Source organism: Mastigoproctus giganteus, chromosome 6 (genome assembly GCF_048544385.1).
Source record: "Mastigoproctus giganteus isolate SK-2022 chromosome 6, ASM4854438v1, whole genome shotgun sequence".
NCBI classification, from domain to species: Eukaryota; Metazoa; Arthropoda; class Arachnida; order Uropygi; family Thelyphonidae; genus Mastigoproctus; species Mastigoproctus giganteus.
In genome coordinates this window covers 60,988,764-61,009,849 of record NC_143580.1, presented here as the reverse complement: position 1 = coordinate 61,009,849, position 21,086 = coordinate 60,988,764, and the positions used below count along the sequence as shown (strand labels likewise).

Here is a 21,086-nt window from a genome sequence, read left to right as displayed (position 1 = left end):
GCTTCGTTGTCATCTAACCATTGTTGATAAATAAGAAAACTGCCTTGTTCATTGAAATAATTATAAATTTAATTGAGATAAAGAGCACCAAATGATAAATCTTTGTTCATTAATATGGAAGTTCATTTCTTAAATCGATTTCTTACATCTTGTTGTCTGAACCAACCATTTCTTTATAACACAAGGGTCCTAAAACTGGCGATAATTTGAGATGGACAGCACCCATCTTTAAGGAGACGGATCAAAATAAACACATCCCCGTTGACATCATGTGCTTGTATATTAGACTTGAATCCGATACACTTTCCCTCTTAGGAATACCCAATGAATCTTTGTATTCTGAAAATAATTCCCCTTTGGCTAGCGCAGTGGTTAAGACAGTGGCTAGTATGGTCAACTCAAGTCAGACTCAGCTAAAAATGCAGAAACAATCTTGTATACGAGGGACAGTCAACGTGTAAATGAACTGGATATTTTATATATTCATAAATTAAAAAAAAAACACTAATTAATAATTTAAAGGTCTTTCCCCCCTCCCTTAATGTAGTGCATCGTTTGAATGAATCTGCGAAATCATTATTGTCGACTGAAGAAATGTTTCCGTATCAGAATAAATTAACTGGATTTAATGATCGTCTTAGATTTTAATCATAGCCTAATGTTTGAAAGATAACTTGTTTTTTTATTCCAAAAATGAATAATTGCTTGGTGGCACTAGAGGGTGCATGACCTTTATCTTTCTGAGCACACGCCAGGAGATTTTTTTTTTAATATACCTAATCACAGCTTATAGTTAGTATATATAAAATTAAATTTACTTCAAGTGCTTGCGTAGTGAAGTCCATTTATAGATAATAAGAAAAGTCTGGGGATGGGGGAGGGTGGACATTCTTGGAGTAGATTGCCACCGTAATCAACATTCGTTGAAAACTGCCTCAAGCTATTAAATCGCGAATTCACTATTCCCAAGAAAGCAAAAAGTTACGTAGCACGATACTCTCACGCACGTGCTTAAATTCTTTTTTATAAACTCCCCTTACTAAAAACACTCGGTACATATGAGAAAGTTCTCCATATTGTCCATAGTTTTCACGTAATTCGGCCTCATAAACACACTCCATCGTATGCATCTCTAACTAGAGTACACACAAACTTCAGGGGGGGAGGGCGAGGGGAAAAAAGGTATTTTGCAATTCTCTGTCACGCGAAGTTCTCATGGGCCTGTGTCGTCGCCTCGTGCCGCCTGTTCCGCAGCATTAACCTTAATAAATGCGAAGGGATGTTGGATACACGAACAGCCAACTACAAGGAAACTTTTGTTTCCACTTTCTTTACTGTGTGCCGATCTCAGAATACTCATGAATCTTTCATCTTCTCTGTTTCAGCCTTACGTCAAGACTATGAAACCCACGTCTACGATCAATACGCCATCCAGGGCACAACAGCGGTACTGAGGTGCCACGTCCCTGGTTCTGTGAGAGAGCATGTCAAGGTGACGTCATGGGTCTCGGATAATAATTCCATGAAAATATCCCAGAAAGGTAATTTATTTACAATTACACCTATCAAGTGTTTATCTTCGTTAAACAGGTAGCTTCAGAAAGAAAAATAAAATACTTTTCCAAAGTTTCTTTTCAGTTAATATCGATTTTTTTCTTTTGCCAATGCTCGCTTTTCTCGTTCTTGACTGCAAATAAGAAAATATGCTTACGTCCGTTTTTAAAGCGAGATTTTCTTATCAACCCATGCATACATCTTTCAATTAATTTCTGCTGCATGTAACATCATTGATCAATACGTTTTTTCGCTTTAAAATCTCTAGAAGTACCGTGAAATATTTACTTTTCCTGTTTCATCGGAAAAAAAAAAGTTCCAAAAATTATCTGCAGGGTTCATCAATAACATTCATAAGGTTGTTTAAAAAATACATTTTTTTCTTAATATGCTGCTAATAATTATTATTTTAATAATAAAATAACATTTTCTTTTCTTATAGACGTCCATTTTAATGTGAAAAGTACTTTATATATTGTTATACAATAAACATGATCTATTTATTTATTTTTATTTTAAAAAGTGTTTTTAAATTTAAAATTAATTTAAAATAATTTCAATTTTATTTATTTACTTTAAAATTTTTGTTAATAAATGAAACTTTATTAAGACGCCTTTTATTTTATTTCTTAATAATTATACTTAATGCATCAAACAGCCAGCATTGTTGAAAGTGGTTTTTCATGACAATTATCGATTAAATTTGTAAATTGATTAATTTGTTTATTTTCTTTGTAAATAATTTTTTTTTCTAAATTTTGTTTATTTTCTTTGTAAATAAATTATTTCTTCTAAATGCTGTGTTTATTTTTTTTGTAATAAATTCTTTTTCCTAAATGTTTTTGTTTATTTTCTTTGTTAAAAAGTGGAACTTGTTTCTAAATAATCACTCCTATGCTCACGTGGATATTTAGAGAGAGAGAGAGAAAGCGCCACTTAGATAGCAATTCTAACGTGCAGCCAGGGTTAAGCTAGATTTGTAAACATTCTTCACTCAATTAATTTTAAATCCATTACACTAAAAGCAGTGAATAAATAAAAATTTAATAACTATTAAAAACAATACCTGATTATAATATTTCATCCACTGTTTAATTTCTCTAGATTCCAAGAAAAGACAGAAATATTTGATTATCCCAAGCGGCGAGTTACACATTCACCAAGTTATATCATCTGACGGACATAAGAAGTTCTTCTGCAAATCTGTCCACCAGTTAACTGGGGAAGAGAAGATTAGCTCCACCGGTGGGAAGGTCGTAGTCACAGGTACGTCAAAAAGGTAGCACTAAAAATTTAACTAACCACTGATTTTAGTGGTTGTTTTGTTCCGGAAACTCCTGATCAATACGTTTCCGTGTACAATTAACAGTTTTGTTTTTATTATATTTTTAGATCCACAAGGAGGTTTAGCCCCGAAGATTATTGACAGTAAGCCTAAAGTTTGGGCTAGTGAAGGAGAATTAACATTACTTCCTTGTGCAGCGCAGGGTCAACCCCCGCCATCTTACCGTTGGATAAGAAAAGACTTCGCAGACAAATTTTTAGTAGACAAAGAACCCCGTCTAGAACAAATCCATGGTACTTTAAAGATAAATGGGATTCTTTCAGAAGATAGTGGTAGATATGTGTGCATGGTAAACAATAGTTATGGAGAAGACAGCAGCGAGACCGAACTTATAGTTACAGGTAAGTGAAGACAGGTTTTGTAGTTAAAAAAAAATGTTTCTTTCTGTTAAAAGAGAATGAAAAAATTACTAATTTTCCTGCTTCTTTAAACGAATTATCGCATAGGGAAATCTTTATGTAATGGAGTTTTAAAGTATTTTTAACGTCTTCTAGTTGGAAAGTTTTTGGTTCGCCCAAGAATACAAAAACAGAATCTGTTCGGAGAATTCGTGCGGCGATAAACAGAGGTGCAGGCCGGACTCATTAATTATACCACTTATAGCTATAATCCCACGGGAGCCTCTTTCGTAACAAGAGAACGACAAGCGTAATCCTATTATAGGCTGTTATCCACTTAAGATGTATGCGACATCAGCGGTAATATAAGGTTCATGCTTACCTTCCACGGCATAAAAGAATTCGCCATCCAATTAGCAGAATACGATGCGTACAGGAGTCTTCGCTTCCTGTTTACCATTACTACCCGTTTGAAAATTGCTATCGCTTTAGAATAATAACTCTCCATCCGGCTTCTGCTAACCACATTGTATTATACACAAAACCTTGGGGGGGGGGGGGCGGAAATCACATTAAATAATTCATTTAAAAATTGTCGCATGTAAAAAAAGCTATTTACAGAGAATTCTCTATTTTATTTTCTGATATTGTTACGTAATCTGTTTTAAAACAATAAAAAAAACTGCATTCTTAGGCTGCTAACTGTTGGCAATGGTATCAGCAGAAAATTAAGTAGTCTGCAATTGTTAAAGTAACAAAACGTGCACCATTGTTGAAACTTACATATTCATAAACAAAGTTGAGTGTTTCATTGTCGAAAGATTGCACGTGCTACATTATTCATGATAGTGGTTAACGACTGTGTATTGTTGATGTAAAATGCTTTATTACGTCACAATGAAGAGATTTATGTTTATAAATGTTTTAGTATTGATTCAATGCCTTTTAATGTTGTTTTTTTTTTTTTTTTTTTTCATTTCCATCATGGTAAAGATAAAAATGGCGGATATTTATAATTCATTCCTATCTTTATTATTGATTTTTTTTTATACTATATATATTTTAAACAATGTAATGCATTCTTTCAACTTTTCGAACCAAACGTTTTAAATTCGCCGTTATAACAGCTGAACTTTCAAACTTATTTTTATATACAGGGAGTAGAAAAAATATTAGTTTGCCAAATTGTCTACCACTGGCTCTGTTTTATATCGATGAAAAAGATGAAAAATCGAAATTATAATGTACAGAGTTCTGAGTGTGCCTACGCATTATAGTGTCGAGACATTGTGAACAATTCTCGGATAATTCATCACTAGAGAAAGCCAAAGGACTGCTCTTGTACATAATCTTGGCATTTTGACCCTTATCAGTTTTACACGTTCCGCTCAAGTGATCTCCGCGTTCAAAAATAGGATATCTATCCGGCACTAGTGTTTCTCGCGTCATTAACCACAGATGAGAAAGATACGTCAGACACACGCACGCACACACACACACAGATATAAAGCCAGCATTCCAGATGAAGGTAAATTATCTGAGGTTTGTTCACAAGAGACCGTAACATAAGTGTGGTTTTGCCACTGGCCGTCACAAATGCTTTCCTTGCAAGAGTTAATGTTTGGGAACAAAAATGCGATCCCCTTTGCGTCGTAGGCAACTTTCTTAGCCGAACCATTGTTTAGCTTGAACGGGGAATTCTTAATTTATCTTTATTAAGGGGTCAACTCCATCTACATAAACAATTTTAGTGTAATTAACTTTAATTAATCAATCAAAGCGAAGAGAGATTCGAGTTTTTTTTTTTTTTTTAAGAGAAGCTAACTCAAAGAAGCTTTTATTTGATAAATACACTACCTTGCAGAAATATTAGTGACGTTATTGCGACCAAACCTTCACACGTGTATTAAATGAATGTTTAAAGCGTTATTCTCATAGTTATAAGTAATACTAAGGTAGTTCCAGTGTTTGAAAGAGACCACGTGCCGCGAGAATCTCTTGACTTCGAAGTTCTCCAAGGCTGATAAACATTAAAGGCTCTTTTGGCAAAAAGCTTCAAGTACTTTTGTCTTCGCATGCTCCTCCAACGTCTAGCACGTGGCTTCCGAGGGAACTTACTCTGCCTCTAGGGTGTCATCACTAGGAGGAGCGTGGCTTTGATAGTAAGAGAACGGAGTGACCAGCAGTTTTCTCGTGAATCGGTGCCATCCAAAGTATCGTCTGGGACTCGGAAAAAGACCGTGATTATTGGTAGAATGGATTCCGATGAGGAAAAGGGCCTGCAGCTGAATGATGTGTTTTATACTTGGGCAAGTCCGATATACTCAAGCTGAGACAGTGTGAAAAGGAAGGATGCTTTTGTGTCTTGCGCTCGCGTTCATCTTCTTAGGATGCGGAAAAAAAGATGCTATTGTTTGAGACATTTTAGAAAAATCACTGAACTAAATGAAAATTTATTTTAATTAATTAAAATGAATTTATCAAAATAAGATTAACAGTTTCATCTTCTTTACGTTTATTAATTATTATCCAAACTTTTTTATATGACTTTTCTTCTGAGATTTATTATTGTTTAAGAAGTAATGGAACTTTTTTTGCTCCATTACTCCAAGAGAAATGAAAAGGAAGTATAGTTATCTCCATATAAAATAATTACTACGATTATAACTCTATAGAACACACACTTAACTCTGTAGTTTTACGTTCTCTAAACTTAGCCATTCGGTTTTATTATAACTGTATAATATTTATTACTCTCCTCCCTTATACTTTTTTTTTTTTAAGTCTTTTTTTTTCTCTATATATACACAAGGGTGGATCAATAAGTAATGCACTATAAGCAGTAATATCTTCATTATCTGATATATTGTAACCATCATGGTGAGGCATTGTAATTTCCGCTCCAGCTGGGCGATCTTTGGCAAGTCGTCCGTGGTGTTTAGCCTTGCCCTGCCGATTTATTTCAGGCCTTTTGGTCCATTTTGATCCAAGAAGAAGGTGGGCATAAGTTCTGTGGATGAGTTGGATAGTTTTGGGTTCTTCGTTTTTCACTGTTTGTAACATACATTGGCCTTGCGGTTCTTGATTTGTCGAAATCACCTTACCGAAACCGTTGGAGCCATCTCTGGACATTACTTCGATCAGTTGTCTGGTCCCCTATAAACTTCCAGGAGTTTTCGATGATAGATGTGGCACACATGCAGGAAACGACTCTCAACTGGTCCATCAATATCATCAGATCTAAAAATAGTATAAAAATTATATTAAATCTGTTAATGGGGTAATATTTAGTACAAGTGCACATCAGTAATAAATACCGTATTGGGCGTGATTATCGATTATAAATGACTCTTTTTTTTATACAATAATTTTTTATTATTTTATATACACGTATTTTATTATACTATAATTTTATTTATAACAAAATTTTACTATTATGAGTAGACGTTAGCCATTGGTGTAATATCACTAGTGTATAAAGTTTGTTTGTAATTTTTTTTTTTATAAAAAGAGTTACCATCTTTAAATTAATTGAAAATAATGCATATAAAATAATTAATAAACGTAATATGATTTTAGACACCTTTCAATTTTTATATTTGCAATTTTTTTTAAAGTGGTCAGGGACAGAAGTTTAATTAGGGTCCGAAATTGAATGATGGATCTCTGCACTTTGACCCAAGAGAGTGCCAGCTGCAACTGGTAGTATGATAATTTGAGATGGCTGCCCTTATTAAGATCGATCCCAATCATCTTAGATGATGCAATATTAAACTCAATCAAGTTATTAATGCATTAACCTCATGAATAATAAATGCTTAAAATTCTCGTTATAATAAATGAGATATTGATTGATCAGTCAATTTTAATTAAAAGCCGAAAGTTCATAAAATTCCCTTCACCGATGGAAGAATATAAAACACAAAAATTGCTAATAAATGTGAGTTTAATGAATATTTAGTTAATAGTCGGGCCAATATAATGATACAATCAATTATCAAGCACATACAACGCTTGTTGACTCTGGCTACGTTTCTGGAGTCTTGGGCTGTAAGTTTAATGAAATATGTCTTATTTTGTATTCATTAAATTAATTTTAAAATATCACTAATACTTATAAGTAGGAATTTGTGATAATTTCTAAAGAAAGAATATTAAAACTAATCAATAGCCATCTTATAATATGCACTTATGCCTTAAATGTTATTAGATGGGAGAAAGTAAATTCCACGTTATTAATACTAAGAACCAAATTGACAAAATTTGCATATCTTGTAGAACGCACTACAAGAACCACTTAGACTTCCAGGATTTTAATTGAAACCTCAGTTAAGAGCAGAGATAATTTACCCCATTGGACTGAGTCCCAATTCACCCAATTTGGTTGAATGAAGACCAATGGACCTGTTTAACTACTTCAGAATATGGCTTCTGAGGATGGACAATTGTATTTTATGGTAAAAGGGAAGTGTACCGTTTGTCTCCATTTCTAACTGCAGATGATAAGTGATGTGTGTATTAAAAAAAATCTTACTGGGTTCCATGACCCCAAACGACCAGGATGTTGTGTGTGTAACAGCCCCAATTGCTCTCTTGGGTAGCACAGTAAGTATAGTCACCATCCTCCCCGCATCAGTTGAAAAGACTCGAGTTTGAATCCCGTCAATAACGTGAGGAATTTTTATGGGTCTTTTTCACAACGTGGATGAGTTAGTCGGTCTCAGTCGAGGATAGTATGGTTTTTGGTCTTATTTGGGTCGAATTGGTTTTATTTTATTTCTGACAGAGGTTAAATAGCGGTCAAAAATATCCAATTAACAACAATCGATTTTCTATGAAGCTGAATTCATTCAAAGATGAGCACAGTTCCTGGTATTTGTCACTCGATTTGATTCTCTAAACAGTCGACAATTACTGCCATTAGACTGCGAAGTTTCCTCCACAGTTTTACAATGCGCAGTCATCTTGGTCCAATTTAATGCGCATATTTCAATAGGGCTAATTTAAATTCAAAATCTCTTCTGACGTTTGCAGTTGGAGGAGAGCCGATTCGAACAATAACGTCTTATACATTATTCGGTAAACTGTTCTATGAATATTTATCTCTCCCCCCCCCCCCCCCCCCGTTTTATTATTGTGACGCGGTACACAAATATATTCAGTCCACGGCTAAAAGACGCGTTCGTATAAGTTGGCTATTTTGCACGTAGGCGATGTCATAAAGTACCTCGTATTGTGAGAGGAGAGAGAGATTCGATACTCAAGTTTAATGCAGATTATTTCAAATGTGATTTCCATTATTCATAACAAGAATCATAACTTAAAAAAAAAACGAGAAAGTGGTATTTGCTAAACGTCCAATCTTTCGCGACATTTTACAAGGGGATAATGATATTGCACGAACTTACATCATCCACGGACTTGACTGCAAGAGTCTACGATTTTTTTTAAATAAAAACTACGCAAAAATATTAATATTCTCCAACGCCATTGTTAGCTTAAGAGTCTAATAAAGATAAATATCATCATATATGGCCTATTGTGTTCCTTTGTATCAACGATGCAATTGCCACAGCATCCGGTCACTATGGCAACGCTCTAATGATGTTCTCAATAATATTCTAGGCCGATTTCATTGTTTATTTGGCCCTGTATAAATGTTTGGTTGTAACAGGAGGGTGGAACACCCAAACAACCACCAGTCAGTGTGGAAACGTTCAACCCGAGTTGGAAATTAAACATTTTAATGACTGTAGTTTAATGGTCTATCTATAACCAAAATGTTTGTTGATAGCCTACCTACTGTAGTTCTATTACTAGTGGCATTTTGATGAGCTCTTAGGAACATATACACTGCTTTACTAAAATATTAGTGGATGAAACTAATACAAGGTAGGAGCCACCTTTAGTGGGTGGCAGTCCTACATGATATGGTCTAAACTAAGCGGGCTCAGAGGTTCTAGGGATGTTATTCCAGCCCTGTTCGAGATTGTTCCATATATCTAGGTCCTTTTCGTGTCTTTTTTTGGGGGGTAAGCCCCAATGACTACTGATTGACGACCCTAGACAATGATCAATTTTCTACAAATGGAGCCCTTCTTATAGATCTATCGTTCTACTTGATCCGGTGTTTCTTGGGCTATTACATTTATCATAGGGCCCACTGAAATATATTTCATAACATAAAAGCCATCAGTGGGCGCGATGAGTAGCCATCTTTCTCAGTATTGGTTGCTTTGGTCAGTGGTATAAGAGGATACACGTACCAAACCGGATTTGCTGAATAACATAATATTACTGCTGCTGCTCGAACACCAATGAAAACATATGCGTCTTCTGCCTAGAATGTTAAAGGAGTTTAGAACAACTGCATATAGACCTATTTTCTCTGTCCACATTATGGATGGCTTTCCCTCTAGCGTTGAAACCTCTCCAAGAGAAATTTTACCTGCAGATGTTGGATTCCATGATGGCAAATCCCTGAGTACCTCTTCCCCGGATTTTCCCAATGACTGTATATTATTTTAACACATTCTGCATCAATATGTGTGTGTCCCTTCCATTATTACTCTTAGCAGAATTCAACTAGACCGACTGGTGACTCTAAAGATCGATAGCTTATTTACTACCCTGAAACAAATGATGATAGAGGATAGCGTAAGTTCTTTCACATGCTTCTTGATCTAAAGTCAATCGTGGAGAATCAACTCCATTAATTAGCTGAACCTCCTCATGTACATCAGATCTCTACAATTCCATTCCTCAGTCCAGATGTGGATAATCAACAGAAATCTTGACAGTTCATAAGTAGTGTCAAGATAATCCATCAGATCTCAATACTAAATTGCCTACCCATAGCAACCTGCTATAAATACCCCCAGTTTCCACGCAGAAACAATAAATATGGAGCTTAATAGGTACAAGAAATATGCAATCGTATGTTAAAATACGAATCTGAAAGAGGTTGAGGTATAATATCTTTGTTAGCAGATTAGATCCAAGAAATATAGATTTGGTGCAAATCAATACCAAGTGCATTTTCCAGCCAGGGTGACTTCTGGAGTTTCACCAAGTGCAGCCGACATAACATCAAAGTTCCCAACCAATAAAATTCAAGAAACCAGCAATAGTTCATCAGTAATCTTTCCAGACTCAAGCAAATGGACCGATACTTTCCGAACACACGTCTTTCTCTCCTAAATCTTCACAACATTGATTGCCAAAGATTTGTACCTTTTAAACTACACAGGAATTATATTTCCAAGAGGAAAAGCAACCCAAAGTCATTTCATCAATATCCTCATGGATATAAAATGAATATAGTTTGTTTACTCGTTGACTTCCTGTTTAGCCGTGTGCTGCTGCGAAAGGTTTGCTCTAAAATTTAATAAGTGACTACAGTATTTATTTATTATCTTTAACCACCAGCGTGCCTAAGATTTGATGTGCCTTCGAATTAATTAGATTTATATAATATTTGTTAGCTGGAAGTCGGTGCTACTTTATGCGCAGAAATTATTCATTAATTACTGCGCATAAAGCGTAGGAGTTGTTGCATAACACACGATTTCTGTTTATTTATGCACAGAAATTGAATTTGGCCATATTTACTTATTAATATCTTCTACATAATAATCCAAAGCTGAATGAGCTCAGTTGCTATCGGGATTTTCATCCTGCAACGAGACAAACCAGCCTTGGAACACACGGCATACTCTCTAATGATAATTTGCTATTACCGATTTAAATGTCTTTGTGGAACAAAGTTAGGAGCGTTAACATATACGCATAATGCACCTATTGTATTCAGTATGTCCGTCCGCATGTAATAAATTGACTCTCAGTGAACAGATTATCATGAAATATATGTATCCTCATGATCTCTCCGAGAAGCCTCTTTTTACTAACATTTTCTAATATTTTGCTAGGGCAGTGTATTATGCAGTTATTTATTATCTGTTTTTGTGTTCTAAACTGCTTATAATATGCTCCTTAAAATACGTAAATCGATTACTTTTGAGAAAATCAAGCTCCTGTGGAAGTATAGCGCATGCGTTAAATGATTCTATACTTTAGTACTTTTTTTTTTTTTTGTCTCCCATTAATAGAAAATATCGTTCTCAAATGAACTTCGATTGGTTTGTAATTTGTTGTAGAACTCATCTGCCAAATCCTAACTGGAAATGCTACGTGAAAGTTATTTCTCCCTTTAGAGGGAAGGCCTCTGCGCCCAAATTTCAATTTCAAAATCTTTAAAAAGGCGAAACAGTTGATAAGAAGCAATTTCCACAATCGCAGATGTTGGAAACATTCTAGAATTTATTCTTCGAAGCGAATTTATGTTTTTTTATTTGCCTTAATCCTGCGCAATGTTACACGCATGACTAACTGCTGTTCAGGCATGTTTACGACACGATTATCGATCTAAGATGTTTCTTTGAGAAGCCATTAGCTAATAGAATACCGAACATATAAAAATACATCCCTTGAGTATCGATAGAGCCAAATTTGTGTGAATAGTTTAAGAGGTATTTATGTTTTAAAGAAATCATTTCCGGTTTCCTTCATTTCATATTTGAGCTTTGGGAAAAATTCTCTCGCCTGATTACTATTCGTGGTTCTACTCTTTACGAAAAATTGAAATTAAAATTAGTTTCCTGCTTTGCAGCGGTGTTTCACTAAACGATTTCTGTTTACTTTGAGCTCAGCTGCTATCGGGAATTTTATCTCGCAAGGAGACAAACCAGCCTTGGAACACACAACAGACTATCTCATGATAATTGGCCATTACTGATTTAAATGTCTTTGTGGAACTAGTTAGGAACGTTAATATTTTACGCATAATGCACCTATTGTTTTCAGTATGTCCGTCCGCATGTAATAACTTGACTCCCAGTGAACGTATTAACATTAAAATTTTATATCTGGCCCTTTTAGTAGGTTTCGTCGAGTCCTCCCAACAATTATAATTGCCCTGATTTTAATGGCATTTGAAATGAATACCTTTGATTTAAAAAAATAATAATAATTGAATAAATAACTGTCACGTGGCCTACATTATTGTGACGTCACAGAGTGGACTTATATTCTTAGCTTGTGTGCTGAAGACTTAAAAATCCTACCTACACCAAGTTACCAGATCATTAGGAACACTAATTAATTATAATACCATATCAGTCTTTTGCTTCATTACCGCCAGAGTTCCCCATGCGCGCGCACACTAATGCGAATTTCACGCTACGTTTAAAATCCCTTAAACGTAAATAACCTAACAACGCTTCAGTTCGTTTATAAGTTATAATGCGCAAGGACTGGGATTAGTACTAATCCTAAGAGGAAAACGGAGTGGAGCTTGTCTAACAAGAATCTTAATACTCCTGACTGTTCGCGTGATCCCTGGATCAAATTCTTTCTCTGATGGAGGGGAAAAAAGCGGACCAAAAGAACAGAAACGCTACCAAAAAAAATAATAAAAATGGCGGTCAGGTAATTCCAAAAGTCGTTTAGACAGTAAATATTCCAGCAGTTTGTCGCTAATGGCATTCCTCGTAAGAAAAACTGGGATTCGTCTGCTATTTTTCATTGTTGTGTTATTTGATGGTCCACTGTTATCTTCCCCCCTTGATAATTAACCGTCTCCTTAATTGTAATATCCGTAATTGTTATTTACTCCCTAATGCTAAACTCCTGATTCCAACTTACTAATTGAATCTAAGTATTAAATGCGCAATAAACATTACAACCGTGGTACTTTGTTCCAAGCAGTGTCTTATAATTCTTCTGTATTGTAGCTGGTTAATTTGAACGCCTGAGAGCAGATTCTGTAATCCTGAGGAGGTTAATTATTTGAGGATTAAGCCAGGTACTAACTCAACCGGTACCTGCGTCATCCCTTCGTTATCAGGACTGGAATGTGCATGGGATAAATGTTTAGCTGATATTTTACAGTCTGCTTTATTAAATAATTCCATTAAGAAATAAATTTGCATCTTGTATATTGATCAACGTTTAACCAAAATCTAAATTAGATAGCTTGCAATAAAAAACTTCTGCGAAAACAGTTTGGATTTTTTTTTTTTTTTTTTTTTAGTATTTGTACGTTTCAATATTATCCGAATAATTGCAGACGACGAGGAATTCAACAATCATTTTATATACAAGCAGTTTTTCATTGTTGCAATTTACACCGAATACGTAGAAACTTGTTTATAATAGTGTCATTTTCTGCAGATTTCACAGCAATAATAATATTAAAAAATATGATTTTGAGCCCGTCGCGTTTCATTTTTTGATGTGAATCATCCTCGGGGCAACTACAACCCAGTAATTCTGATCGGTCACGAAAAATGCATCACGGAAGTGACGTCATCCGCGGCTTCCGCCGGAGCGCAGGATCGGAGGTAATAGCCTAATTTTCCATTTAATTGTAGCCATTTGTTGAACAGTATGAATACAACGATTTCCTTTTTCGTCTCGCATTTTCGTTACATTCCATTGTTATTTCGTAATCAATATATACAAATCGAAATGGCTAAAATTAAACGCGAAGGATGTTTCACATAAAATCATCTACCACGCGTGCTTTGCACATGCGCCATTTTCTCTTTTTTTATTATTATTTATATGTTTCAAGTTTATTTGAATAATTGCGATCCAGGAATTCAACAATAAGTTTATATAAAGGCCGATTTCCATTGTTGCAATTTGCACCGAATACGTAAAATATATATATTTTTTTAATATTTATGTTTCATTTTTATCAGAATAATTGCAGCAGACGATCAGGAATTCAACAATCAGGTTCTATAACAGCCGTTTACAAATTAAATGTACAAGCAGATTGTAATTGCCCCTATTTTCCTTCGTTTTTACCCGAATAATTGCAGACGATCATAAATTCAGCAATCATTATTTTATATAACAGAGGATTTGCGTATGAAACAAAGCAACAGTTTTCCATTGTTGCAATTTACACCGAATACGTAAAATCTTTTTTTTTTTTTAGTATTTGTTTCATTTTATCCGAATAAGTGCAGCAGACGATCAGGAATTCAACAATCAGTTTATACAACAGCGGATTTGCATATGAAATGTACAAGCAGATTTCCATTGTTGCAGTTTACACCGAATATATAAGATCTTTGGTTTTTTTAGTGTTTACGTTTCATTTTTATCAGAATAATTGCAGACGTTCAGAAATTCAACACTCAGAGTTTATATAACAGCCGATTTACAAATGAAATGTACAAGCAGATTTTTTTTTGTATGTTTCATTTTTATCCGAATAATTGCAAACGAATTCAGCAATCATCATTTTATATAACATAAGAAACATACAAGCAATTTCCATTGTTGCAATTTAAGTAAAGTCTTTTTTTTTTTTTTTTTAGTATTTAATTTTATTTGAATAATTGCAGAAGACCAGGAAATCAATTAGTTTAAATAACCACGGATTTACATATAAAATGTACAATGTAGACCACCAAGAATTGAACAATCAGTTTATATAACAGCCGATTTACACATGAAATGTACAAGCAGATTTTTTTTTGTATGTTTCATTTTTATCCGAATAATTGCAAACGAATTCAGCAATCATCATTTCATATAACATAAGAAACATACAAGCAATTGTTGCAATTTAAGTAAAGTCTTTTTTTTTTTTTTTTTTTTAGTATTTAATTTTATTTGAGCAGAAGACCAGGAAATCAACAATTAGTTTAAATAACCACGGATTTACATATAAAATGCACAATGCAGACGACCAAGAATTCAACAATCAGTTTATATAACAGCCGATTTACACATGAAATGTACAGGCAGTTTTCCATTGTTGCAATTTACACCAAATAATTGCAGACGACCTGGAATTCAACAATCATTTCATAAAACAGCAGATTGACGTGAAATGCACAAGCGGTTTTCCATTGTTGAAATTTACACCGAATACGTATAATCTTCTGCTTATAATTGTAGACTTTTTCTGCAGATCTTACAACAATAATAATATTTAAAAAATATGATTTTGATCCATACATCGCGTGCCATTTTCTTTTCTTCTGTTTCCACAGTCATTAATTCTATTCGAATTAAGATCCGTTGCGTTTCTGTTAAAAAAAAATAAAGGGACCTTTGTAATTTTTTAAAAGTAATGTCAGTTTATTACCATTAGGTTTCTTTAAAGATGTAGGTAGATTTTTTCCTTCCTACAGCGATACAAAAACTAGTTTTCTAAGTGCATCTGGAGTTTGGAATGCGCTTTCCCTTTCCGTGACATAATTGTTATGATGTCCGATAAAAATACTTGTTCCTGATAACGAGAGACATTGGTGGAAAACCTAGACTGCTACAGATATTGCTTTCTTTCTTTATCTTGACAGGATTTCTGAAGTGACGCTGCAGCTATCGCTGTATGCCCAAACCATTAACGAAAATCGATACATCAGTTAAATGGTTTGCTTAAAAATACCAGTTGACATAAAATGTTCATTTCTTTTGGAACTTTATCAGAAAAGTGCGCAGCCCGCTCCTAAAGTTTACTTTTTTATTCACATTTCGTGACATTTTTTTTCATATGTTCGAAGGAAGCAAATTATAGGGAAAAAGTTAAGAATGGGCAGTTTTTTTTTTTTTTTTTTTTTAAAGAAGAGTTACTACCAAAACACTATTAATTGCAGCAAGAGTGTTATGAAAGTTCAACTGAGTTTGACATCTAGCTTTCTTTTGGAAAAAATAAAAAATAAAAATTTCATCACCAATTAAATTAAAAGCTATTTTGAAATGCATATAAATTATAAAAATCATCATTTGATGTTTTCGTGGCCTTTAATGGCTGTAAAAAGGATTTTGGGCAAAAGTATAGTAAGACCGACTCCTGTGTTGGTGCGCTTTGTTCCTATGTCATATATCATCACTTTTCAGTGGTCAAAATTTGGAGATGGAATAAGTAAAAGTTGATCAGTGGAATGACAGCTGCCAGTCGCATCTGTGACATAGCAGAAGCGCCCCCAACAGGAAAGATCTGTCTTAAAGCAGCATTGTTGGATTTTGCGTTATCTTTTGGTAAATATTAAGCAGTTGACAGCTCGCTGACCTGCTTTTGTTGAATTAACAACAGAAGCTCTACCTTAGAACAAAAATTCTGATTTCAGTGCTGTAAATAAACGATCATAGAAGGATACTACGAATGACTAATTTTTTGTCTGTTGCCTGTGGTCTTAAATTTCTGTGATTAACTAAAATATTCCCTTTTCTGAAGGAATAACATCGCCAACAGAGAGAAAAATCACCTTATCCCGAGATTGACTAACTCAGCCCTGAGCAGGAGATTCCCAGAGAAGTCGTATCTGAGTATCCAACTTCCACGGTAACGATGTTCCTGGAGGTGATAAATGTGATTCCACCTGGCGGTGACATGCTGAACTAGTTTTTTCCACGGCTAATGAAGAACAACATTAGATATTGGTCAACTTCTTTGATTCAAAAGTGAAGAACCATTTTTCCACGCGGATTCCTCTTTCAGAAACAGTAGCCAAAAGAGGGTTGTTTAAAGATAATCGAGAAGAACATCACGACCGGAGGCGCGTTCAAACAACTACAAATTCCGACTGTGGTCGATCTGATCAGTGTTGAACAATCGCGAGCCCCATTAATCTCCTTCATTCTACGAACTGACTTTTGAACTTCCGGTTTGTAGGCCAACACTCCGCGAAGAACTCGAAAGATGCCTGGAGAGTCGCTTGAAGTCTTAAAGAGAGAAACATGCAGTGTCTCATGCTTAATTCAGCAGAAAGGTAATCTTGTGAGAGCTTTTCAAGCATGTCGCCGTATTTCACGCGCTAGGGTTTGGCGGAAAGTAAGATTTACTTTATTCATTTACTCAACTTTTATCTCTCTCATGGATGTGTTGAGATAAGACTAATTTACATATGCACAGGTTCCTTAATGAAGCGTCTGTATGAAAAAAAAGAACTTTTTTTTTTTCTTTCGCCCATTCAAAGTTTCTGTAAGACATCACATCCTTGGTACTTGACTCAAGAAATATACCTTCTTTTTCTTTCTGTTATTCTACATTAGTTTTCTGAATATTCATATGATCCAATAATTAGGGTTATTTTTAGCTAATTCCACTTCTTTCAGCCTATCCGTTTCTACTAACAAATTTGCTTAATTGAGTGTACCTAACTGCGATGATGTCTGTCCTTAATCCCAATTAAAACTTTGTTGGCGTCTGGAGAGCATCTTTTTTTTAAGACTTTCGTTGATTCTCACTTATTTTTTTTTCTTTTAGAGTCGAAGGAAAGCCGGTGAACAGAAAATCCAGACGTATTTGATTTGAATCATATCAAAAAATTGTATGCTTGTTTTAAGAATAAATATTAGAATCCCTGGTCGTTAGAGAAAAGCATTATGGAGCCTTAATTAACCTTGAGGTATTGTGTCAGCACCATATGCCTTAGTAATTAATGATGTCTCGAGCTGGATAATAAACAGATTATAGTTCTACTATGGACCTCGACAGTGGAGACTTCAACTTACCCCCAAATCTCAATAACCTATTAAGAAAATGTCGCCCACCATGCTTATAAACCATTAATTATTCAACCAGACATTGACATCGCCTTGATCTTCAGCACTGGCACCTTCAGAATTGACTCTCTATGAAAAGCCTGCCTTATCTCTTGCCTAATTGCGGTAAGTCTTCAATTGACATCGGTAAATTTATGTCCACTATATACCTGGAAGCATTAACAACCGTACAGCGGTCAAAAGAAAAAACTATCCCATCTCATCTTTCCATCCCCTTTAGTAATTTATCTAATTCTAAATAAAAGCGACATGATTAATCAAGATTTTCCCAACACCAGATGGAAGTTTGTGCCAACAATCAACTATTCTCTGTCTGGAAGCAAATTTCCGCACATCTATCCTGCAACCATCCTTCCTCAATTTGAATTTATGCCTCATCATGTGTGCTGACCGAGCAAGAATAGCCCTTTGTGTCCTTGATCTACCTATTCCCTGCACCCGTTACAACACCCGTTACAACAGATCACTTCTTAAAGTGAAATTTCCATACTTGCATTGCCTCTCAATGGGATAATCATTTCCCTCCCTGCTGGGAAAAATTCCTGTATATCATCTACAGACCCCATGAGCTGTTTCTAGCAGCCTGTCTGCACTACTCAGAGAACTGCTTGTTGGACTGTACACTTACCCCTGGTCTATTTAGTTCACCACCACCTTGAGTTGGTAGCATTCAACTGGTATGTTATTTTGGGATTACTGCTGTCCATATGCAGTATCTTGCATTTATCAATGTTAAACCTCAATTATTACCATTTCTTAGCCGGTATTCCCAATTTTTCACGTCTTTATGCAATAGTATGCCTTGATTCATGTCATTAACTGTCCTGCCGACTTTTGGTAATCTGAAAACGTAGACAATAAGCATGATATCCTCATCAATCTCGTTAATTATTGAAAACAGCAATGGGCTGAACCCTGAGGAACACCACTCAACTCTGTCTTCTCCCAACCATAGCAGCAACTTGACTCTAATGCCACACTGCTCCAGTTTGTACAGCAATCTTTCTTGCGGAACAGTGACGAAATCCTTTCTTAATTCCAAGTATATGATATCAAAATTATTATTCACATCCGGTCAGATTGGTCAGACAAGATCGCCCCTTAAAAAATCCATGTTGTGACAACAGTATAACTACATGCCTGTCTAGATGGCTTTGCATTATTTCTTTGACCAGCTACTCCATTATTTTCTCCTGGAATAGAAGTTAGGCTGATAGGTCTATAATTACCTGCTTTTCCCTTTGTGAATTGGAGATTCGCACATCTCCAATCCATAGAGATCTCCCCTGAATCCATAGGAAGATCTCTATGCATTATACCGAAAAAGAGTTAGACTTCAGGCTGATCGGAACCTTATTCACCCAGCAATCTCTTCCTAATATTCTAGATGTCCACCAGCAGATCGCCATGTTAGAGCGGTTGAGACTAAATCCAAGACAGCAATTATTTGCGCTGACGTCGAAGTGGTATTTGATAGTAAGAACACCCCAACAGTTTTGTATCTTCTGCAATCTTTCTTCGTCTGCATCCTGTTCTTATCCCTTTCATATGCCCTCGCAAAGAGTATTTAATATATGCAAATAACATGAACTACCGATGTGGTCCAGAGGTTACCAAACCTAATCACGATGGAAAGAAAAATGTTAATAGGTTTAACAAACGTCCCAAATTACAAAGTACAATAATCGAGTCAGACATCCCTGCGAAACATAAACCAGAAGTTTAAGGCCTGTAAAAACGCGCAATACTTATGTTGCATCATAGCATCGATTTTAATGGGAAAGCGGCGGCACATAAGCCAAACTTCACCAGCTTCAATCAGCGAATGCCACAAAATTAAAAATGAAATACTCTCACTACTCCTAACTTTTGGCTCTAGGTGTCAGCAATTCAACACGTTTGTAGATAACTAGCAGAATTTTTTAAAATGCTATTTATTTTAAAAAATATATGTCACATGAATAATATTACTTATTAACATTGTCATTAATACTTTGATTAATGTGGTTCCAGTTTTGTCATATTAAAAGAACAGAATATATTGGACAGGTATTCCGACATTTAAAATCTTTATTTCTCCTTCAAAAGACAGTGTTAATATTCCTCAAACGCTTCTTATTTCCCTGAACAATAATAATAGAACTAATCTTATAAATTGCCTTTAAGGATATATTAAAGACTTCACTTCTCCATTTCGCAAATGGAGAACTTAATCTTATAAAAATTAACCACCCTTGGACGATCAAAACGAATGACCTGAAATTCTCACTGAAAGAACTAAGAAGCCACGCACGTCAAAATAACTTAGTATATTAGTCTTCAAGAAGTTATAATTTCAATCAAAGATTAATAAGACGGCAACTTTCAGAGTAAGTGCTAATTTAGTCTTCCGACAGAATAAATTTCTAACATTAACTGAAAATAAAGTAGTTACCAATATGTAGTCTTCATATTCTGATTAAAGCGCAGTAAATCCAGTTCTCCTAAGAAGCATCAAAGACAAATAACTTGCTTGGACAGTACAAGACTCCTCCAGTTATAGTATCCACCATTACACAGGGATTTATAAATATCCCAGCTGTATACAATTGAAAAAATATATATATAAATACATAAATAACCAAGCCCCTGCTAGACATCTTTTAGAGTTGGTATCTCCAGTGAGTCTGCAATTGTACCAAGGAAAATCAACCTTTGTATAGATCGCTCACATCCACAGAAATAAACTTTTTATGGACGATTATTAACTCATTGTCCTTTGATCCAAAGATTGTTGATTTATTAATTCTTAAAACTCAATTAATTTCAATACAGATAAGTACTAGAATTAATCAGGCCAAATGGTATAAGGAAGGGAACTTGAAGAAAAAAAAAACATCTTTGGGCCAATCACAAATTGCCCATTTATAAAAGGTAACAATTCAACCCCGCCTCCTTGAATCCGGTCCGACTATTTATTTCAACTATCATGGAAGGCGATTTATTCCAGTGATCAACAACTTCCAGAATTTTATATTTGTATTCCTTTGTGTTTGTTTCTTGAGCCAATGAAAATATCTCCCCAGCTCCTTCTGCTCATTCCTTCAAACGCCTTAAACACCCTTATAACTAGAGGTATTACTCCAGCATCTTTTGAAAGGGTGTCAAAAGTTGCTGGAAGAACTACCTTTGCCCCATTTCTTTTTGATATTTACATCTGTGACTTGTAATTCAGTTTAATAACTCTCCAATTAAGTATTTTTTCATGTGCAGGCGACTGG

At 35.0% G+C, this 21,086-nt stretch overlaps 1 protein-coding gene across 1 annotated transcript in view; it reads left to right on the top strand.

Moving 5' to 3' along the window:
* The window catches only part of LOC150084342 (cell adhesion molecule Dscam1-like), a 217,085-nt gene that overhangs the window by 139,594 nt on the left and 56,405 nt on the right, over positions 1 to 21,086 (top strand). The window contains exons 4-6 of the mRNA XM_090376189.1: positions 1,386 to 1,541; positions 2,659 to 2,820; positions 2,947 to 3,240. Coding sequence (XP_090232315.1) covers positions 1,386 to 1,541; positions 2,659 to 2,820; positions 2,947 to 3,240 — 612 coding nt within the window. The remainder of the gene's footprint in view (positions 1 to 1,385; positions 1,542 to 2,658; positions 2,821 to 2,946; positions 3,241 to 21,086) is intronic.